This window comes from Cavia porcellus, unplaced genomic scaffold (genome assembly GCF_034190915.1).
Source record: "Cavia porcellus strain 051 isolate PalLab524CR breed Dunkin Hartley unplaced genomic scaffold, mCavPor4.1 scaffold_11, whole genome shotgun sequence".
Taxonomy (NCBI): domain Eukaryota; kingdom Metazoa; phylum Chordata; class Mammalia; order Rodentia; family Caviidae; genus Cavia; species Cavia porcellus.
In genome coordinates this window covers 30,376,700-30,402,315 of record NW_026947494.1, presented here as the reverse complement: position 1 = coordinate 30,402,315, position 25,616 = coordinate 30,376,700, and the positions used below count along the sequence as shown (strand labels likewise).

At 43.8% G+C, this 25,616-nt stretch overlaps 1 protein-coding gene across 1 annotated transcript in view; it reads right to left on the bottom strand.

Moving 5' to 3' along the window:
• Nucleotides 1–1,853: 1,853 nt before the first annotated feature.
• Nucleotides 1,854–25,616, bottom strand: part of Slc1a3 (solute carrier family 1 member 3) — an 80,449-nt gene continuing 56,686 nt past the window's right edge. Inside the window, exons 4-10 of the mRNA XM_003470216.5 lie at nucleotides 22,661–22,865; nucleotides 20,003–20,045; nucleotides 11,720–12,012; nucleotides 9,232–9,465; nucleotides 8,216–8,410; nucleotides 5,679–5,813; nucleotides 1,854–4,098 (exon numbers count right to left, since the gene is read on the bottom strand). Coding sequence (XP_003470264.1) covers nucleotides 3,894–4,098; nucleotides 5,679–5,813; nucleotides 8,216–8,410; nucleotides 9,232–9,465; nucleotides 11,720–12,012; nucleotides 20,003–20,045; nucleotides 22,661–22,865 — 1,310 coding nt within the window. The 3' untranslated portion in view covers nucleotides 1,854–3,893. The remainder of the gene's footprint in view (nucleotides 4,099–5,678; nucleotides 5,814–8,215; nucleotides 8,411–9,231; nucleotides 9,466–11,719; nucleotides 12,013–20,002; nucleotides 20,046–22,660; nucleotides 22,866–25,616) is intronic.

Sequence of the window (25,616 nt, the reverse complement as noted above, 5' to 3'; positions counted from 1 at the left end):
GCTGATGGTCTTCATAGATTAACCCTTCTCTGCCCCTCGCTAGGGTTTCTGAGACCTCGGCCCAGCTGAGCTTCGTGCTCCCCCTGGTGGCTACTTCGGGCATCGCTCCCCAGACCGCCTCCGCGAGCCCCGAGACTGCTCATCTCCTCTCGCCCTTTGGGGTCGCTCCCCCCAGCTCCCTCTGTTCCTCCTTCCTTCTTTTTGTGTCGGTTTATTCATTCGGAGCCTGCCCTAGGCCTGCCACCTCGTAAGTACTCTGGCCCCAGGACGAGGCCACACAGAGCTGGGCATTGTTGCCCCAATTCTGGGACCACCCCGGTGGAGGAAGAGGGGAGCGCTGCCCCGGCCCGCGCCCGGAGGCCGCCGATGATTGACAGCAGCCTCGGGTCAGGGCCGGCGGGCCGCCCGGAAAGAGGCCCTGTGCCGACCCCAGCAGAATCGGTGCACAAAGCCTCCCTCCAGCAGGAGAGGAGCCCTTCTTCCCGGCTCTCTTCAGAGCCATGCGATGAACAGCTCTTCAGTTTCTATTTTCCGTTGGGGGATGGGAATAAAAGCATAGCAAAGAGGCTTTTGCTGGTAAAGTGAAATTGTTTCGCTTGGGAAGAAGAATCCTGCGTGAGTTGGACAGCGATGGTGACAGGATGGATATGGGAATAGGGGGCCACGGACCCTAACTTCTGAGGGCCTAGGATTTTTAATAAAATTATGAAATGGGTTTACTTTTTCATAGTGCCACTTGTGAACAGATTTGTGGCTCTGAAATAGAGGGAACTGTACCTGCTTTATCTTGTTTTGGTCACACTGGAATTACACTGCCTTGTCCCTTAACCATGTGGCCTTGCCACAATCTTCCCCAGGCAGATGACCAACTTAACCTGGATCCAGTTTAGGCTGCAGATGGGGAGGAAATCGGTCTCTGCAGGAGGGAGCAGGGCCTGGCCCTGGCCTGGGTGGGCTTCTCAGTGATTAGTGTCCCAAGTATGCAGATGCTGATTTCCTTAGGGGCACCAGGCTTTGTCCCTCTGAACTCCCAGCAGCCTCCTTCCCATTCTCAAATTGGCTACATGAATATCATATACTGTATGCCTTGAAAAAAAAAAGAATGTACTGATCAAGTACAGTATGGTGGATTTGCATTTGGGGCCGGGGGTTAACAGGAACTTGTAGAGAAATAGATAGTCTAGGGATTTCTCCAGGAGAATCAGGCAAATGCAGAGTTTTCCTCACATTCCAAGGGTATAAACCCATTGAAGTTTTCACATGGACCACCTAGGGCTGACTGCCCCCTTTGGGTAGAGGGTCAGATGAAAGGGTCTCTAGACATAACTTCAATCTGGAGATTTCATGAGAATGCCTGTCAGTTCTACATGAAAAAGCACGTGAGGAAGGAGTCAGCCATGTCTGTCTTAATGAGTAGGGAGGTTTATTAGTGTGTGGTTGGTTCTGAAATACTCCTTACCTCTTACTCAGCTCTTTTCACAAATGGCGGTAGTAATTACACAATAAATCTCCTTAATCTGAAGGTCAGAAATCACTTTGTGGAAGGGCATGGTTGTGTTACACTTTACCAATCCCGACATGAAAACGATTCCACTTGTCTGAGAAATTTGAATCTGACCCGGACAAGTAAGTGCGGGGTGGACCCCTTGCCTCCAGTTTCCATCCCCAGTTTTAGGAACTGACAGAAGGTGTTCTTACTCATTTCCTTGTGGCTGACTCGCTCAGCACGTTCTGCCAAGATTTTATGATGCCGTGTGGCATCCTTCCCCAGCTGGCCCTGAGCTCCTGGCAATACTTCCACGAAAAGAAAATTACGTCTCCTTCAGAGAAAAGAATAACAACACACGAGTATATTAATGTAAAACTATTTTCTTCTTTATTGAAAATACACCTATACAGTAACGCCTCTTGGTCCACACTAGGCGCGTATATATGCAGAGCCTGGGATAGGCCAGCCAGAGGATCGCCCCAGAGGACCTGCTTTCATAAGAAACGGTTAGTATAAAAACATCACGCCATGTAACAGAATTATTTTGACACAGTTAATTGTTGCTCTAATAGTGTCATGGCAGCCTTGTACATTAAATCTGTAGCGTATTTCCCAAATAGAGTCTTGGAATTAAATGTTTACTCTACCACAGCCTAAGGTTAACTTTTAGATGCACATAGTGCTCAGGATCTCTACAAAAAAAGTCTCTAATTGTATAACAGGGTGTAGGTCTAGATTTTCAGTTTGTTAGCATAATTAAGTCCATTCTTCCTCATTTTCAGGCAGAAACTCAAACACAGCTGGTACCATCACGGACAGCTCCTGCTGAGAGTCTTGACTGGATATTCTTTGAGGCAACAAAAACTTCTTTTCAATCTGGGAGCTGCCTTGCTGGAAACTAATGCCACTGCTGTCTCTCCTTGCAACCCCATTGACACTGTCTCCCTACTGATTTGTCTTCTACTGTATCTCTTAGGCACACAGACAAAACTAAAGCAAACCCTGCCCTGGCTACAAGTTTTAAATAATTTGATAAGTGGGATTTCAACACAAGGAAGCACTGTGTTTCTCTAAGACCTGATTAGAGTAAAAAAAATATTTTCAGATAAGAGACCACCAACTCAGTTCATAGACCTGTGTTAGTGCATTCATTTGACTTCTTCAAAATATGCAAGAAGTAATATTTTTGTATGCATGTTTCTTAGGAGAATGATTCAAAACTGAAAAGTGTTTCAGGTAAGGGGGAAAAAGACTTAAATGAAGCTCTTTTTTACTTTCCCTTAAGGAAGACCTAAATCTTGGTATTATAAATCCTCTCTTGAATGCCACTCATGTTTGTTTCCTTTCTCTCTAGCTCTGTAGTGTTCCAGTAAGACCATGAGCACCTTTGCTAGTTACTACTGTTCATTTTCTAAAGATCTTCTGTCAGTTGAGTGGCAGGAGACATCCTTCCCTTCAGGTTGGGGAGAGGAGGAAAGAAGGGAATACTTCTCCTGTTGGAAATAAATGGGCAAAGAGCTGTATGATTAATCCCTTTCCTGGAATGGCCTTCTACTGGATTACTTGCGTAACTGACGTTTCAAATACAGGAACTGGCAAGCCACTCACCACCCTGTCCCAATACAGAAATGTTCACTTTCATTAGATGTTCTTTCTCAGAGCCCTGTACTCCATCGACTGACACTTGGTGCAGGTTATTCCATGCAGAAATTGGGGGCAGGCTCTTTTGTGATATCACAGGAAGACTGGGCTAGTAAGACCAGAAAGGCAACTAGGGAAGTCATTCATTGTACAGATGAAGACACTGAGGCCTAGAGAGCAGATGGTACTTGCGCAAAGCCACATGGACATTTCACCTGCTGTCCCTTCTCAAATGTGGGGGATGCGTCTGGACATTTTCCTGCTCCCAAGAAAATGAAGACACAAATCAGAAGAGAAAGGGAAAGAAAATTCTTCTACTGTCCAACTGACAGCTGACTGTCATTGAGTTGCTATGTTTTGAGACTAATGTTCTGAAGGATTTGTGTAATTTGAATGTGTAACTTGAAAGTGGACTGAAAATATTTTAGCCTATTTGTTAGGTTCTTTAACTTGTAAAACAGTCACATTTGTGGGATTCTGAGCCACATAAATTTGTCAGACCTGATCAAGATAATTTTTGATCCTACTATCTTATTAGATAAGACTAATAGGAGATGATCTTCACATTGCAAATGTGGGGTGAAAATGATAGTTTGGCTGCCACAAAATCCTCCCTTCTTTTGGGTGAATGCCTTCCAATCCTATCAGAGCAGGGAGAAATGAGGAGGGAAGGGGCTCACTGGAAGAATGAGCCTAACCAGATGGACACATGTCATGATGATTTCAAACTCTTGGTGCTCGCGAAAGCATCTCTTGTGTTAGTCTACATCTTGGTCTCACTGTCTAGAGGTTTCTCAGTTTCATTGTCCTGGGCAACCAGCTGGTATGGTTTCTTCATTTCATTCTCTTCAATCACTGAGTTACCCATTTCTACATCTCTGTTCTTCAGTTCATGTCGTGACAAGTGCTCAACAATGCCGGCTCCCAGGGAGTCACCCAGGACGTTGGTTGTGGTTCGGAGGCGGTCCCTGTGGTGAGGTGGGGAGGAAGGCAAAAGGAGGTGCCTGTCAACATCGCGAGATTTCAGCTTCCATTGTGAGTTGGCTGACCAAGTCTTTAGGAGGTCACCCCTTCCCCACCTTTCTCCTGCCTCTCCCCTCCCTTCCTCTCCCCTCTCCTGCCCTTCTCCCCCTTATTTCTTTCCCTGATGGTACTTAGAATTGAATCGAGGGCCTTTGCATTGAGTTGCATTCTCAATCTTTTTCTTTTTCTCTTATTTTGAGGCAAGACCTTGTTAAGTTGCCAAGTTGCCAATGCTGGGCTCAAACTTGCAATCCTCCTGCCTCGACCTTCTTGAGTGTTGGGCATGTACTATCACACCCAGCTATGAGCATCTCTTGAAGTTCAATGCCATGAATCTATTCATTACATGGTTACCTACCAGACATACAGACTTCATAACAGTGGCTATTAAAAATTATTAAGGCCACATGGATAATCAATTTTCAGTCGCTGAAAGTGACTGTAGTAATGGAAAATGACCCTTCTCTTTCTTCTCTTATTTAAGATTTCCATTTCCTCCAGTTTACCTTCTTTTATATCAGCAGTTCTCAAAGTATGCTCTAGAGATACTTAGGGAGTCCCTAAGGGAAAAACTATTGCATAATAATACTAAAGTGTCATTTGTCCCTTTCCACTCATTTTCTCGAGAATGTGCAGTTTTGCAAAGGTTACCCAATGTTAACTCATTGGATATAGAAGCAGTTGTATAAATAGTTGGGAAACTTACAGTGAGTCAAGTGCTGGTGTATGTGTCATTGCATTTAACCCTTATGGTACCAGCAGGAAGCAGAGGACATGAGCATTCCCATTACACAGAGGTGAAAACTAGGGTGGTGTGTCACCTGTAAGTGTTAAGGGCCAGGACATGATCCAAGTAACCGGAAAACTCATGCTGGGACCTTGGCTTTAGTGCACACTCATGCTCTGCATGGCCATCAGTTCTAGTGAAGTCAGCGGGTGGACCCCAGTGCCCAATGTGTTTTTCTAGGCATAGGCTGTGGGTATCCTGGAGAGAATTTTTTCAAAAGTGGAAGTAGACTTGTGAGGGGTAAAGGGCAGAGACTGCTGGCTGGAACAAGGGAAGAGGGCACAGGGTGAACCCCGGTGGTCAGGATTACATTTCTTAAAATTTTCCCAAGAACCTGAAATTAGTTCTACTTAATGATGCTAGGTCTCTTCCCACTGTCCGCATGGCTACCGCTCAGCTCGTGCAGCTCAGATGGGAGCATCTGCCCTGCATTTCACTACTGGAATGGGACGTGCAAGGAGGAAGCGCTGGAGCCAGCGTGTGGGACCACTGTGGGCATGTGTTGTGCAATTCAGGGAAAGCCTTGCCAATTCATGCTGGCTTGCAGAGGGCAGGTTTCCCAATCCTGAATGGCTCATGGGGTGAGAGGCATGGCAGCCAGATGTTCCCTGCAGGATGACAGGGGAGTAAGTTCACACAGCACCTCAGGCCAGGGCTCAGACAGTGGCCAAGTTCTTCTGACAGGCATGCCTCTTGGTGCCCTGCAAAGTGAGGCAGATGCAGAGTATGCATACTCACAGGAACCAGTCCACCGCGATGATGAGTGTGATGTCGTCAGTGGGCAGGCCCACAGAGGTCAGCACGATGACCATGGTGACCAGGCCCGCCTGAGGAATCCCAGCTGCCCCTATGCTTGCAGCCGTAGCTGTGATGCTGTTGAGATAAATACCAAAACAGAAAACATTTTTACAAATCTCACCCCATGGAGAACACCCTGCAAAACATACCTGGTAACAATGCCTGACTTGTCAGGTTATCAAAAGAGGACATGCTTCAGAAAAACAGAAGTGAGTTTTAAAGAGAACTGTGACACTAATATCATGTTAATATTCATCACATACTTAGCGTGTTACCTGGTATGCTAAACACAGCTTATTCACATAATTCTCACAACCACCCTCAAGAAGTTGGCAAAACTATTTCAGCCATCTTTAAATGAAGGAATTGATGTCTACATTCTTTCTCAGGTTCCTGAAAGTGTTTGTACATGGGTGAAATAATCTATTTTTTTTCTAATTCAGTATTTCGTGAAATCTATTTTTATCTTTTTTTGGGAAAGTGAATATTAATTTAAAGCCTATGGCACATCTTTACTTTCTACTTGGTAAAATTTGGGGATGTTGATCAGTCATTCTAGACCACCCAAATAAAAGTAATACCCCAGAGATTTTGGAATCACACTCTTGGTCCCCTAGCAGAATACTCAATAGCTTTGAGGGCTTTGTGGAGCAGAGACATGAAAAAGAAACGAACTTTATCTTGTTTAAGTCATTAATACTGTTCTCATTGTTTTTCTCTCTGTCTCATGTAACTGAACCTTTCTTCTGATTTAGGGATGTTGGCCCAATATGCCAAAGTACGCCCAAGAATAGGTTACAGGTGAGCCAAGATACTGCTCTTCTAGTCCCCAGAGTGGTCAGACTGGGCTTAGGGTTCCCACAACCTCTAGGTCAGTGAATGATCTTTGGCCATGACCAGTATCACCGTCTTTTATTGCAATGCACCCTACAGCTAATACCGTTTCCCAATAACATACAGTATATATACAAAGCCTAGGATAACTTATTTCCAAATAAACATAACAAGAATGTGAGTTTACTGATAAAGATGAAAAGAAACCATAAAACTAAATGTTTCACATGAGCCTGGATTTGGTCTTGGTCTGGGAGAAAAGGCTATTCTGAAGACAACTGGGAAAATCTGAAGATAGACTAGACATTCTGGAAATCTTTTCAAGACTCTTACTAGTGTGGCTATGTAGAGGACCATCCTTATTCTTAGGAGATGCATACTAAATGATGTAGAGCTGTAAAGTCATGATGGCAGGGATGAGGGAAGGCAGCAAAAATGGCAATATATTAACAAGTTTTAGGCCTAGGTAGAGGATGTTTGTTATAACATTGTTCCAGCTTTTCTATATGTATAAAAACTTTCATAATAAAAAGCTGTGAAAAGAAAAAAATCTGATTTATTTTGACCCCCTAAATATATTGTTCATAATAATTGAGACGAACATGGACAACAGTGAAGAGCAGAGGCAGATCTGGATCATGATGCTTAAAGTCTCCTGTGGCCACTTAGAATTATGGGTCACTTGTACATAGTAACTTTCAGTAGGCAAAAGAGAGTTGTACTCCCATATGGATCCCCGTCCCCACAAGGTTATGCATGGATTATCTTTGAAAGGGTACAAGAGAAACTGGCAAGTAACACTGGTTGCCCCTGCAGAAGGAAACTAAGAGATTGGGAAAAACTATAAAAAAAGAAAATAACTTTTCATTAAGCACCTCAAACAAAATTGTTTAAAAAATTCCTTGTAAAAATCAAATTCTCAGTCTTACTTGCCAGTATGATGTTATCTTTCTTCTAGTGCCTAAAAACTAACCCCGGGGGGTGGGGCGGGGAATTCAGTTCTCAAAGTGTATTTTTATTTTCCACTATTGCTTATAAAAGCTGATATACTATTGAAATATAATTTAACTTAAAAAAGAAATACTATGTATTTTGCAGGCATTAAAAAGAATGAGCTTAATTTGTAAATGATATATTGATAAGAAAACCAGTCAAAAGGTACACAGTATATATTGTATAATTAATTGCAAAAAAAGAAATGGCCAGGAATTTAGCTTAGTGGCACAGTGCCTGCCTGGCAAGCACAAGGTCCTGAGTTCAGTTCCTGGGAGAGAAAGAGAGGGAGGGAGAGGGAGAGAGAGAGAGAGAGAGAGAGAGAGAGAGAGAGAGCGAGACCTGTGCATAGACCAAGTTAGACCAACTTCTTTTCAAGCCAAACATTAATAATGATTGCTTACATAAAGACGCAGTGATATGGTGGCCGATAAGCTATCCTGTGTACCTTATACATTTCTCTGTTATTCATTTTGTTGTTAATGAGCATGTACATCTGTCATAGCTAATAAAAATATCTAGCTATGCCCCCAATCTCCTGTGTAGGTGGGATTCTCTTTCCAACTATTTGTTCATCCATCCTTGATCTCTAGTTTATTCATTAAAAATCTATTCTGAAGAAAACATTGTCTTGAACTCTTCTTTTGTACCTGATTGTAATAATCTGTCCAAAGTTCAGGTCGAAGTTGTTAACTTGAGCGATGAAAATGGCAGCCAAAGCCTCATAGAGGGCTGTTCCATCCATGTTAATGGTGGCCCCCACAGGGAGCACAAATCTGGTGACACGTTTGTCCACACCGTTGTTCTCCTCCAGGCACTTGAAGGTGATGGGTAAAGTGGCAGAACTGAGAACAGTAAAACAAGGCCATCAGCGGAGGGTCCTGTGCTGTGTCTGCGTTTGCTCTTTTGGACAGACAGTTCCTTTCTCTTGCTAACTTAAAAGGAACTAAGTTGCACTTGCGTAAAAGGGGAGCAGGGTCAGGAACAGTGTGGTCCCCTCATGGGATCACTTGGCAGCTGTCCTGCCTCTGGGTTCCTCTGAGGCATCACTGGTGGTTTTTCCCCCATCACAGTACCCCATGCCAAGTCACTCTCCCACCTTAGCTGCAAAAGAATGGTGGCAATGGACAGGAAAGAAGAGGTGACTTCCATTTTGTTCCCCACAAAAGAATATGCAACCAATGATTCTTTGTATTCCAAATAGATATGAAAAAGCAAATTCATTCTTCCTGAAGTTTAAAACCCAGCTCAGATGCCTCTATCCACCTCTAAGCTCAGAAGCTCAAGTTCAAATTAAAATTTTAGACACATTGTCTTGGAGGAGTGTGATGGTCAGGCTTGACTGCCAATCTGATTGACTTGAGAGATGCTTAGATTAGTAAAGCACACATAAGGGGTGTCTGGGTAGGGATGACTTTGGGGACTGTATCAGGTCCTTGTTCCCTTTCTCTCCACGCTCCTCCCTTACGTTTTATTTTCTGGCCACCATGAAATGAGCAGATTTGTTTCACTATGGATTTATGTCATGTTGTTTCTGCCTTGGAGCTAGCTGACCATGGACTGAAACCCCTAAAACTACATGCGAAATTAGACTCCTCCTTTAAGTTGCAGTTGTCATGTATTTTGTCTCAGTGACAGAAAAGTTGACCAACCCGGGCGTGCATACCTTGAAGAGGTCCCCAGAGCTGTGATGAGTGCTTGTAGCAAACCTCCAATGAAGACCCAAGGGTTCTTCCTGGTTACCAGGAAGTAGAGGAGAGGTAGCACAATGACTGCATGAATGAAGAGTCCCACAATGACCGTCACCGTGTACATGGCAAGCTGCCCTCCAATCACACCCATGTCTTCCATCTCGACAATTTTCCCTGCAATCAGGAAGAGGATACCTAGAGGGGCATACCTATGGAGAAGCAACACATGCACGATTGAAAGTCTGATTTCTAATGAGCTGTACCATGTAAATTCACCAGGACTCTTTCAGAATTTACAGAAATTGTGAATTCTTTTCTTTCCTCTAATATAAATTTTCCTTGGATATTGCTGAGTCAGACTTTCCTGTCACCCAATCATGCTCTAAGACATGTTTTTACCCTCTTACACCTTTGTGACAGCTAGGCACAGAGCTTTCCCCTGTACTAGGTAGTTTTTCTGTCATTGTACCCAGGCCACTTTTCTGGTCTTCACTCACACACTCCTCTTGCCTCTGAACACTGCTAAGAACTTGGAATTGCCACAATCCCGCAACCTATATCCGCACTTTGGGTGCACCTTCCACACCACAGCCTGCTTCCTGAGGTTAAGCACGAGACCCACGCTGTTGTGTTTCAGATTTACAGTCAGGTCTCTTACCCCAGCATCACTTTTATTACTTTTTTCCATATCTTCACATCACTTAAACATTACTTAGTATTTTTGTTCAAATCACCATTTCTACTTAAATAAACTTACTTTAAGAGAGAGTTTCATGTTATAGTGCAAATGCAAAACTAATATCACTTGCTCTAAATAGTATATAAATAAACTCAGTTATTACAATTAATAATATGCAAACACATTCTACCACAATTAGATTATAGGTATTGTAATTAAATAATTATTGCCTCCAGGCTGCTTCTGCCATTTGTGAGCTTTCTCCTGCAGATTCCAAAGGGAATGAACAACTGATAAAAAGTGATTTGAACATACTGACATAACCCAAAGGCTCAACAGCCCAGCTCTCAACTCTCTTTTATGAGTGTACAGTAAATCACCACTAAACTCACATTACCAAAAACAGAGATGTTATCACCCTTAAGGATAGAGTCTTCTGGGAACTGCAGAGGACTTATTGTGAACTGAATAGTACAGTGCTTCTTTCAAAAGTCCTTTACAAATGCAGACTAGGAAATCATGGGAGTACCTGTTTTCAGGAAAGTAATAACTCAGTGTCAAATGTATAAGCAAATGTACAGCTAAAAAAGCTACATGTGAGGTTCATTTGGTGGTCTTCAATGAGTTTCTTTCATGGAAGAGGTGAAAGGTGAAGGCATTTTAATCATATGAAGAAAAATGTCCCCTTTCAGCCTTGCCAGGATTTCAAAGGAGCTTTCTAGTTGGAGGGTCCTGTGGAGATCACATTCTGACCTGTCTTTGTGCCCAAGTTCATATCTGTCTTGTGCAAACTCCTAAAAAGTGGATTCCTCTGGGCTTTGGTGGCATTAGAGACAAAGGGCATTTTTCATCACGCTGGGGAGTGAATGTTCTTCATAGCAATGGGAGCCTTCCTGCTCAGGTGCCAGGAAAGAGTTTGGATATTAAAAATAAAGGATAAAAGGAAAGTAACCCCCACATGAGGCCTAAATCAAGCAAAGCTTTCTTTCTCTGCTGGGCAAAGTTTACATTCCAAGGTCACTGTTCCTCTTTGGGGTTAGTCTTTTCCTTTGTCTCTCGCTCTTAGCTTTAGTAGAGAAAGTTATGTTATAAATTGTGGCTTGTGTTCTGTAGTACTTCCCATGAGGCCTTCTGTACATTGCATCAGCATTGGTGTGTACATTTCTCTCTTAGGGCTCAAATAGAGAGAGGAGATCTCAATTCATCTGATGGTGTAGGGCATTTGCTTTTCTCTCAGGTGGAAATGCTATTCTTTGGGTACTTTGTGGGACTGGCTTCTCTTGAGCATTCAGGTCTTAGCAAAAAAAGTATCAATTCAGAGGTCTTTCTTCGCCATGCAGGTTATTTTATATTTTCACAGCTTTCATAACTAAAGCACCTGGGTAATTTATTTGCTTATATCTGTCTCCTTTAAAGAATGAAAGATCCTGAGGATGTTCTTGCATGCTGTTTTCTTTGCTGTATTCCCAGTGCCTTGCATGCTCTACTTGCCATGTAGCAGACACTGAATATGTCTGAAATTAATAACTGTGTAGATACAAAGTGGGCCAATGAGGAGTGGGGTTCCACTGGCACTTGGGTAAAGGAGTTGACACCTTTTGAAACTTATCGAGAGGCTTACGTATAGGTTTATGGTCTCTACAGGTTCAGAAATGCACTGATTTCCTTGTGCTTACCAGAGTGAGATCCCTGCAACTGGCTTGTGATGTCTTTCTCAGTACTTAACACATTTTGGTGGCATTATACATCCTGCAGACCGTTACATAGCAAACAGAAATACTTACCACATTATCACTGCAACCAATCTCATGATGGCTTCGTTAAGAGAATCGAAGAACTCTCGCAGGGCTTGCCCTTGTTCCTTCATGTTTCCAATCACAAAACCGAAGCACATGGAAAAGACAACCAGTCCCAAGGCGTTGACCCCATTCACAGATCCCGGAACTGGAACCATCTCCTCTGTGATCCGCGTGAGCGTCTCCATGGCCTCTGACACATTGTTTATCACGGCACCTAGCAGGGTCTCATTGGACTGGATGGGCACTCGGAAGCTTCTCTTCTCATAATTGGTTTTAAACTTAAAAATAAAAAGCACGTCAGGAATTCAAAGTGATTTTTATCATTTTTCTATTGTTTTGTTTTCCAAATTTGCCACAATAATAAATATTACATTATATTCAAAGCAGAGTGTTATAGAAATTATCTATTTTTCTGTCTTTTCTATTAATCCATCCTTCTATTTCTCTATGGATCTGTGGTAAACCCATACTTCCCAACAAACACAGACAGACATATCTATATGTACTCAAATACACACAACCGTAACACATACACATGCTCAAGTACATAATAAATCACAGTAGGGAGGAGATATACCTAGTTAAGGTATTGGACTAAACACACACATGTGGAGTTGCTTTCTTCTGAAACCCCAATAAAACGACAATAATGGGATTATAAAAAGCCATAAACTCAAATATTTCCAAGAGTCCTTTTACTTTATTCTGGTATCATGCTACAGGATCACCGATAAGCTATGTCTCCCCTTTCTCTCATATTCCACAGCCATGAAACAAGAATAACTGCACCGGTTCTAGTTCATGGAGTTGTTAGTGATCAAACAAAAAATAATATATGAGAACATCTTGTAAACTTTACAGTACTATGCTAATGTTGGCTAATGATGCTCAGTGACAAAGTCCTTCAGAAATTAGACCTGGTTGGATATTTCAGTGGATATTAAAAGTAAAAAGTCCTAAGTAACTGGTCATCAAACCATTCCTGATATTTTCAGTTCTTAGGAATAGATGCCTGATGAACAGCTGATGATGACAACTCATTCTCTTCAAGTCTACAGTGGCATTTCTCTTCCAACCAAAGAGACGGCCTTTCTACTGTGGCTTTGCATAGATGCTCCTAGCAAAAGATGGTGATAGTGTCGCTGTGATAACATAAAACAATAAAACTCATCTCTCTATGATCTTAACAGGAGTAGAATTCTTAGTCTTGATATTGGTGGTTGCAAAGCAACAGTGTGAGTAATAATGTAAGGATGTTGACTGGATTTATTGTGGAGAGAAAGAACGGCCAGACGTCAAGTGCTTGGCCATTTCTTTGCCAAGAGTAAGCGGGAGACTTTCTGGTCTGTTGGGAATCTATTATTCCCAAACAAGGGCAAGGTTATCTGTTAGTACTGTGGACACATCCCTGAACAATCAGTGGTATCGCTAGTAATTTTAAGCAACAAAGAATCTAGTCACCTCCCAAATCTCTTTACTCTTTTGGGTGCTTATGCGTTTTATAAATTGCCCACGGTAGATTTTTCTATCCCCATCAGCCTTTTCTGTGTGTCCAATTCCTTCCCCTTAGACCCAGTTTGCAGCCAACTCAGAAACTGCAACCTCATTTGCATTCTGGTCTAAGCCAAAAAGATCTGGGGAGATACTTTTGCTTCCCTGTTGGGAGCCGCGTCTGTGATAGCTCGCCTTGCGCGGCGGACGTGCGGCCTGTGGTAAAGAGCAAAGCCTGAGGTAGATTACCCCTCCCATCGAATATGTTAGTTTCCTGCTTACCGCGTAAACAACCCGCTCAACAATATAGTCTGCCTGGCAACTGATGATGTTAGCCAATCAGCTTGCCTTGCTTACTTTAACATGATTGGACACTGTACCCGTATATATACCGGTGCCACCCCTGGGCGGAAGAAGAAGCCAGGTAGAAGCCCAGAAGTAAAAGCCCAAAAGGAGCCGCGGAGAGCGGACCGGTAGAGGCTTTGGGGCAGACTGAAGCACAAAAGGAGCCGCGGGGAGCGGACCAGAGGAGGCTTCAGCTGGGAGAACCCAGGGCAGGCTGTACGGAGAAGGAAAATAAAAAGAAAAGGTTGTCCACTACCAGACTTTGTCGTGTGTCCTTCCTGCCGGCCGGGAGCGGACATCGACATTTGGAGGCCCGCCCGGGGACTGATCACCCCCGAGACGTGGAAGTGGACAACGCTCCAGTACAGAGCTGCGAGACAGGTGAGTTGGGGATAAGCCTGGGCTCTGGGTGGCGCGCACCTACAGGGCTTTTAGACTCCCCTCAGGCTCACGCGTAAGTGGCGGATTCCTTGGGCCTCACGCGGTGAGTAACATATTAAAAGATGGGAAACATGTTAGGTAGCAACACTAAGAGCGAGGGTGGTTGTGGAGAAAGCTCTCAAGAGCTTACAAAAGTACGCAGGGTATCTGAGCAGGCCCAGTCAGGGAGCTCCCGAGAGGGGTCCGTCAAGGGGAACAAGGATGCTAAGGAGGAGGACGGGGCTCTAGCCTCGGAGTCGTCTGACTCCGAGGACGAGGGAAAGTTGAATGGCAAGGAGGCCAAAGAGACTAGCTGTCAGGAGCCTAAGTCGCTCAATAAGGAGTCGCAGGGTTCTTTTCCAGCGTTGCCCCGAGAATCGCGCTCTGCTCAACCTGGTCTGCGGAGGAGTAGAGAGCTCCTGAGCGCTCCCCGGCGCGAGAGGGAGGCGAAGCCTTCCGCCCCACCTTGGGGGCCGTTTCCGGAGGCGATTCCTCGCCACGAGGCGGCTGCCTGGGAGCTCTCTCCCCTTTCGCCAGAACAGGAAGTGATGCACGGGCCCCCATTTTCTGCCCAATCACGGCCGCTGTCTTATGCTCCGCCGCCGGCGGGTCGGTATTTTTACAGGCGGCTTTGGCAGGGGGGACGCTTGTCTCATGAGGTACATCCACCTGGGATAGATAGTGGCCCCTACGGGATATTTCCTGTACAAGTAGCTATGGGCCAGGGACGCAATGTATGGGAGCCTTTTGAGATAAAGCAGATTAGAGAACTTAAAAATGCAGTTACAACCTTTGGGCCGACTGCGCCTTACACCATTGCCATGCTGGAGAATCTGTCTTCTGGGCCCCTCACCCCCGCGGACTGGATTCAGCTGGCAAAGGCGTGTCTGCCCTCGGGCAGTTACCTGGATTGGCGAGCCTGGTACGCAGAGTTCTCTGCAGAGCAGGCTGAGAGAAACGCCAATCGGGGAAACCGGGGGTGGAACAAGGAAATGCTTATGGGAGAAGGTCGGCACGCTGATGACCAGACCCAGTTCCCCGGCGCTGTCTATGAACAAATCAATGCCATAGGGCTCCGCGCCTGGAAACAGGTAAGCGGTGCCGGAACAGCCTCCTTGTGTCTTTCAAAAATAATTCAGGGTACCACAGAGCCATTTGTTGACTTTGTGGCCCGAATGCAAGATGCTGCCGATAAGATATTTTCTGATCCGGGAGTGGCTCAACCGCTGGTAAGACAGCTGATTTTTGAGCAATGTACAAAGGAGTGCAAGGCAGCGATAGCTCCTCATAAGAACAAGGACCTCAACGCCTGGATTAGGATATGCAGAGAGATAGGGGGGCCGCTCTCCAACTCGGGAGTGGCTGCTCTCCTGGCCGCGGCTGTACAGCAGAGGGGACCTCGCGGGTTAGAAGGGGAATGTAAGGCTAAAGGGTGTTTTGCCTGCGGGGAGCCAGGACACATTAAACGTCACTGCCCAAACAATGCAGATGCTAGGCCTCGTCCTAGGAATGAAGAACCATATGTTTGTGGGCGATGCAAAAAGGGATCACACAAAGCTGAGGAGTGTAGGTCGGTCTTTGATGCTCAGGGCAACCGTATTTGTGGACAAGATGCTAGAGAGCCAAAAAACGGCCAGAGGGGGCCCCCTTCACAGGCGGGCCCCCGCGCCAGAGACAGGACAGCTCAGGATGGCAGCCTTCAACAAGGGCCACCCCTGGGTCAGCAGGTGTGGACCTCAGTGTCGCCTCCAGACTTATACAGAAGGTCACCATTAGGACGGATGGCGTTAGGACCCTAAATGACATGCAAAAGCTATTGGGAGACATTAATTGGATTAGGCCATATTTACATATACCAAATTCAGATCTCAAACCCCTGTTCGACCTTCTAAAGGGAGACCCAGATATAGCCTCCCACAGGAGGCTCACTCCTGAGGCAAGAGCTGCCTTACAGAGAGTGGAGGAAGCCTTAGGTGGGGCTACCTTACACAGAATTGAACCAGGGCGACCCTTTGATGTCTGTTTGCTACAGACTAGTCTACAGCCTACAGCGGTGATTTGGCAGAAAGGACCACTACTGTGGATACACCCTAAGGTCTCACCTGCAAAAGTCATAGAGCATTACCCGGAGGCAGTTGCTTCATTGGCCCTTGAAGCGCATGATAGAGCTGTCCAACATTTTGGCTCAGGACCACAAGCCATCCGAGTACCCTATACCGCCAGCCAGATCAAGACCCTGGCTGCCTGCATAGATACCTGGGCCATTCTGAGATGTGTTTTCCATGGGGATATAAACAATCAATACCCTAAAGACCCTATCTTGTCATTTGTCACTCAGCACCCTATAATTTTTCCAAAGGTTACTGCCTCTGAGCCATTAGTCCCAGCAATTACAATATAGGCGCCTATGTGATCCTAGGCAAGCCCCCGGTTACCATACAATTTAAACCAGATCAGCCTCAGGTGGTGGAACTGCAGATCGTTAAAATGATTCTTGAACGGTTCTCAGAAGCCATTAACATTGTCTCCGATTCTAGGTATGTGGTCAATGCTATGCAAGTGCTTGAGACTGCCAGTTTAATTAGATCTACTTCCACAGTGGCTGGACTGTTCCTGTCTATCCAGACATTGCTTCAGAACAGACACCATAAGGTCTTCACCACCCACATAAGAGCACATACATCCCTGCCAGGGCCTATGGCACAGGGGAATGCGGCTGCTGACACTGCCACTCGCCCGTTATGGATTTTTACCTTACTAACACCAATCGAGCGAGCCCGTGCCTTCCATGATAAGTTTCATGTTAATGCCAGGACACTAGCAAACCATTTCCATGTTTCTAGAGCAGATGCACGAGATATCGTGCGACTATGTGACTCCTGTGCCACATACAAACCTGCCATACCGATGGGAGTAAACCCTCGAGGTTTGATCCCTGGTGATGTTTGGCAGATGGACATCACACATATACAGGAGTTTGGGACTCTTAAATATGTTCATGTTTCCACAGACACCTGTTCTCACGTCATATTCGCAACAGCAGAAACAGGTGAAAAAGTGTCTAATGTGATCAATCATTGCCTGGCAGCTTGGGCCGCATGGGGCAAACCAAAAATATTAAAAACTGATAATGGACCAGCCTATATAGGCAAAGCCTTCAATGAGTTCTGCAAAATGATGGAGGTTCAATTAAAACATGGTATCCCATACAATCCCCAAGGTCAAGGAATCATTGAGAGGGCTCATAGAAGCCTCAAAGAAATTTTACAAAAACAAAAAGGGGGAGTAGGCCAAGGCCTGGCCCCAAAGGCACGATTATCCATGGCACTATTCACACACAATTTTTTAAATTTAAATAATGATAATTGCTCCCCAGCTGTGGAGCACTGCAACCCTTCCCCCAACCATAAAGGGTGGGTGAAGTGGAAAGATGTCCTGACAGGACAATGGATGGGCCCGGATCCAGTGGTCAGCTGGAACCGAGGCGCGGTTTGTGTTTTCCCACAGGAACCGGGACGAGAACCACTGTGGATACCGGAGAGACTGACACGGGCAACAAAGCCCTCGACTGAAGATCAGACCTGCCCTACTGGAGATCCATCACAGACCAACCAATAAGATGAATAGAAATAGCGGTAGCCCGAAATGGACAAGAAGATCCTCAGGCATATGCATGGCTTGCTCAATTGGCCCACGACCGAGTCTAGATATGGCGGGCATCCCTCATTCTCCTCCATAAGGTGACAATACATAGCAGGGTAGGAGAGTCAATGACGGGTAAGAGCGTACTCCCCCGGTGCGACTCAACCTAAGCCAGGCCCTACCCCATCCTGCACGTAAGCCGCTGGACTGTTAGATGCTGCCCAGGTCTAAATTTCTCTCCGAGGGGATTTCTTTACGGAGAGGAAATGAGTGCAAGCTTGTGTGCATCCAGGTTCCGTCCAGTTTGTGCCTGGCCCTAGAAAAAGGACGAGGGCCTCAGGGCCTTGGCAGACCATGGCATGGCCAACCAGGGTCTAAGCCAAGGACCTACGGTGGGCCTACACATAGGGCATAAGCCTCTGCACCCAGTCCAGGAAGGGCTACGATGCGCACATTCATAAAAAATAAAATAGGGGGAGATGTTGGGAGCCGCGTCTGTGATAGCTCGCCTTGCGCGGCGGACGTGCGGCCTGTGGTAAAGAGCAAAGCCTGAGGTAGATTGCCCCTCCCATCGAATATGTTAGTTTCCTGCTTACCGCGTAAACAACCCGCTCAACAATATAGTCTGCCTGGCAACTGATGATGTTAGCCAATCAGCTTGCCTTGCTTACTTTAACATGATTGGACACTGTACCCGTATATATACCGGTGCCACCCCTGGGCGGAAGAAGAAGCCAGGTAGAAGCCCAGAAGTAAAAGCCCAAAAGGAGCCGCGGAGAGCGGACCGGTAGAGGCTTTGGGGCAGACTGAAGCACAAAAGGAGCCGCGGGGAGCGGACCAGAGGAGGCTTCAGCTGGGAGAACCCAGGGCAGGCTGTACGGAGAAGGAAAATAAAAAGAAAAGGTTGTCCACTACCAGACTTTGTCGTGTGTCCTTCCTGCCGGCCGGGAGCGGACATCGACACTTCCCCTTCAAAATCCTGTAAATGCATTCCCAAACTAAATACAATAAATCTGTGCAAATCAGCACTTTTCCCACCTGAAAGATCTGGAAATCAGCATTTTTTTTATATCACCCAGATCCAGCTGAATAACTGGAATAGTCAGATTCTTGGTACTGTGTTTGCTTGATTGGGTGGAAAAGGGTTTATTATTTATGTATACAGCTGTTTTTGAATAAAGAAAGTTAGATTTTGGCTTCTCAGGATTTTTTTTTAAGAGAAAAAAGATGCTGTTTGAATTGTTCAATGTGCTCATGTACCACCTATTAAAACAGTCTTTATAATTTTTGAAATAGAAGAAAACTAAAGGAGACTTAGATGTATCAAACCTTATTTTCCATGAGGTTGGGATTTTGTCTTGTTTGTCTTAAAATTACAAGCAGAAATGTTAGGGAGCTACCACACAGGTGAACTGACAGCATCTGGGGAAGTGTACTATTTAATCCAGAATGGCTGTTCGCCTTTTCATATCCTGAAGAAACAAAGCTTTTATAGTTAAGCAAGGTTAGAGTGAACATTGCTGATTTTTATTCCTTGGAAGTAAAATGTATTTGTATTCTGTGGGCCAAGAACTGCTTAAATACAAGACTAAAAATTTAGAACTGGACTGTACAATAGTTTTCAGGTAAGTGTCTCATCACCAGAATGTTGCTTTCTGGAAAGCAAATGTTGCAGGAAATGGATGGACTCTGCAGTCAGTCCAATGGATCTGAATTCTGGGTAGGTGTGCCATTTTCCATTTGTTAGAACTTGTGTCTACGAGATAATCTTCTTCTTATAAATGAGAGCCTCATCAACCCAATGAAGGTATAGTGCTCATAATACTTATGCGAAGATTAAATATAACATAAGTGTATAGCACACAATAAGCCTTCTGTATATGGTGATGCCATTTCCCATGTGGTTCTTCTTCAGATATCCTGCATGTTCTGAACAGACTTCTAATAAAAACAGCTCAGTGATTTTTAAAAATCAAACCTAGAAACTGTACTAACCAATTCAATCTTGTTTAAAGTAAATTGTTAATGCATTTTATACTGGAGTCTGTTTGCTTGGTGGGCTTTTGTATGTGAGCAGAGGGAAAAGGAGAGGAAGGCAGTCTCCTGATTAGCCCCCTTAACAATAGCAGGGACTCAGTGTGCTGTTTTGGGGCAATACACACTACATCTGACAACTAGTAAGCATTCAGTATGAGGTAAGAACCACTTTCCCCAATTCCCAAAGTTTCCTAGAAAACCCTGCGGCTTTCCATTTCATGGCAGAGAAACTGCAGGGGCTGTGTGCGTAGGGTGGGGTGTGGGGTGGGTTCCCACTTTGTTTAGCAGGCCAAAGGAAAGTTTTGAAGGTAAATGAGTTGCTGTGGTTTTTACCTGTTTAAAGCAGGCTTCCACCAGATTTGGAGGGAACATGTTCCTGCAAAGAAAACAGCAGTTACTTGACAGACTTCCCAAATATTGTAGTAAATTTGTGCTTGATTGTGTTTAAGAAAAGGTTCTACTGAACCGAGTAACAAAAAGAAAAAGACAAAGATCTGGGAGGATTTTATGACTTCCAATGGAACCTATGATTATTACTAAGTGTGGCCCATGTAACTCACATTTTTCAAGAAAGACACAAATTCAATTCAAAAGTCCTTTTGCCAGCCTTTGAGAGTCCTCATTTGACTATTACATAATCAAAATGCTCCTTCTGAAAAGACTGAAGTGAGACTGAAAAAGTCTTACATCTATACTACATTAGTAGTGTAACTGACTGACATATTATTCAGTAGTGGTCATCTTAGTTTTGTGTTGTGTGTTTAGGCACCAAGTGTTCTGAATCATAACTCATGTTTGGATTCTAAATTCTACTCTTCAAAAAATTCTCCCAAAGGTCTAATGGGGGATGGGACATTGGCACTGAGTTGCTGGAGCTTCTTTGGTGGCTACAAAATCTAATCTCGAGGCCCATGCAGCAGCACTTGTCACTTCCTCAGAGACTGTCAAAGCAGTGTCAGAGTTCATTCTGGGAGACAGCACGGTAGCTGGGGAGTATGACATTGTCCAAGTCGTGATACCCACTTATGTCTCAGTTGATTCATCAGTTAAAGAGAAGACTGGATTAAATCATCATTAAGGGTCCAAGATGGAAGACTGGGAAGGCCTGCTCCAGGCAGTTATATCTTAAACTTGAAATCCAGAAGTTACACACTTTTAAAGTCATAGTTAACAACTCTCAATTCTTGTTCCTTTCATTTTACTATCTAGATCATCGTATTTCCTTTCTGTGCTCATCTATGCTCTATGGGCTAATTTATATGATAAATGTATGCATTCAGGAGATTCCAGGATAAATGCTGAAGCCAAGTGACTGAGTGGTGGCAGGATATTCATATTTTTGTTGCTAGGGCAAAGAGGGGCACAGACTCACATGCTCTGATGGGACAATAAAACTGGGAATGAAAAGACACCAATTTTTCAGGCAAAGGCAGAAATTACAGGAAAAGTTACTATAGGATTCCCAACTCAAATTACTTGAGAGTAAAGTTCATGAAAATATGATGAACAGTTTGAAGTTCCTGCATGAACTAAATATAAACATGCTTATTGGGTGACAATTTGGTAGAATATTAGAGGGTGACTTTTTACCTTTAGGTCATTGTTATTAATTTCTCTGAAAAGGACTTTCAAGAAGAGACACCACGGGGCTAGGTGATGCCCATGGTGGGAATTGAGAGGTGCTAGTGATGAGACTCTCTGGCTCCCAAATCTTTTGTGAATGTTACTTTCATGGGCCCCTTCCTTACAATGACAAATGAAATCAATCCCTTGAATGAGCCTTCTTCAGGTGGCCATGGGAAGTCCTTTCCTCGTCACTTTGTTGCTAGGTTTCAGGAGGACAGGCTGGGTGGGCTACACAGTGGAGGGATACTAAGCAGATGTGGGATGTGGAAGCCTGTTCTGGGAAATCTCTGGAGCTGGAAAAAAAGTTTCTAGAGCTACTTTCTAGTTCACTTTTTGCACTGGTTGACTTCCATGGTCAATCTACATATGGATTCTCTTGCTTTCTGGTTGCCTGTGGGGTTGTTTAGTGGTGCTGACAGAGTATAGGGTAGAGAAAGCAGCCCATGTATATATTCTCTTAGCTCTCTTGCTAACAAGTTTAGTGGCAGCTTCCTCATTCCAATTAAAGCTAGAGCTCCTACCCCGAAGCTCCTCTCCCATGGCTCTCTGTGTTCTATTAACAGCTCTCTTCCTAATCAGGAATGGGACAAAATAGCTTCCCACTGTTGTTAGCTCTCCATACCTCATCATCCCTGCGAGGTTTCCTTAGCCATGCCTAAGTCTTTGCAAACCTTCTTCCTCCTTTTGAGTATACAGTATACTTCTTGCTAAGACCTGCTAATATAGGGCAGATTTATAGAAAAAAAGTAGGAGAGCATCAGGCTCAAACTTTGGCTTACTTCAAAGTTCTGTCAAAAGGCATCAATTACCAAGTGAGCTTCAAGTGTGAGATGAAACATTTGTAATCCATATCTGTGGTTTGTAATAAAACAGCGATGAAGAATTCATCCTTCAATATTCTAACTAGTCTGCCAAATCCTTCATAAATAGTTCAAAAGGAAAGACGTGGGACAGATATGACCAAATGATCTGTAAAGTCCCTTATGTAACTATGTTTTTTATAATGAACAATGATATACATTCTAAATTATGAGTTCAATGGTTAGACTAAAAATCAGCCCTAAAGCATAAGTTTTAAAAAGTAGGTTAAGAATCATTTATATTCCAATGTGCATGCATATCACAGTGGAGAAAACTTGATGAGATTCTGAATTCTAAAAACAAGGCTCTCAAAATCTGTCTTTCTCCTTGCCCTTCTCACCTCTTCCATATGACACCAGAATATAGTACCTTTCTTCAGTTTATGTTAGAAAGAAGTGAAAATGTGACTTTCATTTCAAGCCAAGCCAAGCTGGTTCAATCAAGTACCTCTTCCAGACTTTGATTAGCTTCCCAAAATAAGGGGACAGGTTTGTAAGGACCTACCTGATTAAGTCGAGGAAGGCATCTGCAGCAGTCACTTGGACAATTTTGCCTTCTCTGTACATGTTTTCCTTTGTGCCCTTCCCAGGATGGATGATGATGACAATGATTATGCCAATCACCACAGCAATGATGGTGGTAGTCATGTAATAGACTACAGCTCGCATCCCCATCTTTCCTGATGCCTTACTATCTAGGGCCGCCATTCCTGGAGAAGGCAAACAGAAGGACATTTCAGGAAGTCAATCCAAGGGATTCTCCAGTGGAAGACCATGGGAACAGCATTTCCTTCTTTACTCCCTTACCCTCATCCCACTCAGCAATGCACGTAACAAGAACTTGGCCCCAGATTTATTCAGAGGACCACGGAAGGTGGAGGGAAAAGTCAGGATGGCTAGGGATCAGCTGTGCCAGTGAGCAGGTGATCTCTCATTTTCAGCCCCGGGAGATGAGTTCACATGGACAAACAAAATCTGCTCTTTAGTGGTTTGAAAGTGCAGTGGAAATCTCTCCTTGGTTAGTACCTGTTGGAGAATCTATAAATGTGAGTAGTGTGTGCGTGTGTAGAAATATTTAAAATCTTTTCCAGCAGAATAATCTAAGTTTAATTGAAGTTAAAGCACTGTGGTTATTCATACAGATTAACCACCATTGAATTCTTTCCAAAGAATTATTATTTTATTAATGTTTTGGGGAGTCTTTTTAATGTATTTCATGTAAAACAAGTCATTATTGTAGTCACTTTGCTGATCTACCTCCAATTTGCATTTTAGGTAAATGTTGAATTCTATAGCCGAAGTTCAGCTCATCTCATAAAATCAAAAAAAAAAATCATTTTGCTGATATTCATATTAAAAATACTTCTTCACCTCATTTGAAGATACCTTCAAATTCTACTTTAGACAAAATGACATCTAGTCAAACAAACATGTCTTAGGCATGTCTAGTCATGTCTTGTCTTTTTTTTTTTTTTTTTTTTTTTTGCCTTTTTCCTTTTTATTGGTACCAGGGATTGAACTCACGACTGCCTGCTTGCAAGGCAGGTGCTTATGCCGCTGAGCTAAATCCTCAGCCCTCTAGTCATGTCTTAAGGTATCTTGAATGTTACTAGCTAGTTGGACAAATTTCAGTGCTTCTTGGGCTGGAAAATAATTGGAAATGGCACAGAATCCTCAAAAGCTAAATTATTTATAATAACATGGACTCTTCTGCTTCATTAGTTGCTCAATTTTCTTTTTTCTTTACCCTCCCCAACCCATGATAACATTAATATCCAAGTATAATAAAATCCAATTATAGTTAATTGGACTATTTTATTTACTATTTAAAATTGTGTTTCCACAAATATATTAAATGTTATACTATATGTCAAATGGTAGGTATCAGATTCTCACGGTAGTTTAATATTTAGGTAGTGACCATGTTTACACAAACGTATTTAGATTAAGATAAATATTAAGAAAAATAGTGCCCATGATTGCCAGATGACTGGTTGGATTTGCCCCAAAATGTTGATTTGATATAAAGGTATTTGAAGGTGGAAATTGAATCCATGACCTCCAATTTATAATTTCACTTGTATCTGAATCATCATTTACAAGCATTTACTTTTTTTTGTAGTGGTAGTAGTAGTTCAATCCCCAGATTGAACCCAGACTTCACACACAGCTATATCCCCAGCCCTCTTTATTTTTAATTTGAGACCAGTTTTTGCTAAGTCATAAAATTTCCCAGGCTGAGCTCAAAATTTTGCCTCAGTGTGCTGGGATTACAGGTGTGTGCCACCACACCTGGTTTACTCAGTATTTGATATATTTTTAACAACTAATATGTCAGACTAAAAAACAGTTAAGTCTGAAGTCTTAATTAACATTAAGCAGAATGAACTAGAGACACAAACTCAGATCTCAGGTAAACTAAGTTTAGTGAGCTTTCTGTGCTCCCACAAATGAGGAGGCCAACTTTCATTTAAGTGCATGGCTTTGATCCCTTTTGTTTTGCCAATGTCCCTGAAACCTAGGGTCCATTTACAGTGGATGGCACCATATCCATTTACAGTGATGGCATCACTTCAGCATTTAAACTACATTATAAATGACCTGATCTGCTGTCAGCTGAAGTGCCCTTCCTCCTCACCCACCCACTTTCATTCTCAGATCTGAATTACATTTCAAACTATCTTGACCGTCCTCTGTTTGCAAAGATTTCTCTCAGAAGGGGCCCACTCTTTTTGCCTTGACTGCCTGAACTTGTTGACACTGAAGCCTGCAGTTCTTCTGCTTCCTTCCCTGATGACCCACTGAGTGGTGTAAACACACGAGGCTGCGAAACTCTGTTTGGAGACACCAGGCAGCGGTATTTTCTTCCTTCAAGGTGCTTTCTGTCCCTCTTGCCTCCTATTCTGTGGTGCTGTTGCATTCTCAGGCCAGCTCTTCTCTGAGGCTCGTGCCCACTCATCCCGAACTATAGCTATTCAGAAAGAACGCCAAGTGGTCAAGATAACACTGGAAATCAAAGTGGCAGACAAAGGAGATGGTGTCATCATCCTCCCCCACCCCTGGCCAAAAGGACAGGGAAAGTGAATCCAGTACCTACTACTGTAGGACTGTCATTCAGGGAAGCAAAGTTTATATGCTCAAAAGTTACTCTTTTAAATGAAACTGATATGAAAGTATTTTCTCCATGCTTCACAATTCTAAAGTAGCTGATAATAAACCATCAAAAGCCATGTGCTTAACAGTAAGTGCAGAGAAATAGCCAAATAAGAAGCCTCTTCCATCCAGTTCTGCACATTGGTTCTTTTCCTTTCAAACAGAGTAAGACCACAGCTGTTGTTGCTTCAGCCACGGAAGGGAGGGTATCTTCATTAACCAATGCTCTATGTAGGTTCTTCTAAAGGGGAAGGCTGATATCCCACACAAGATCTCTTGCTCACCTCTGCTCCCGGGGTGCTCCAGCT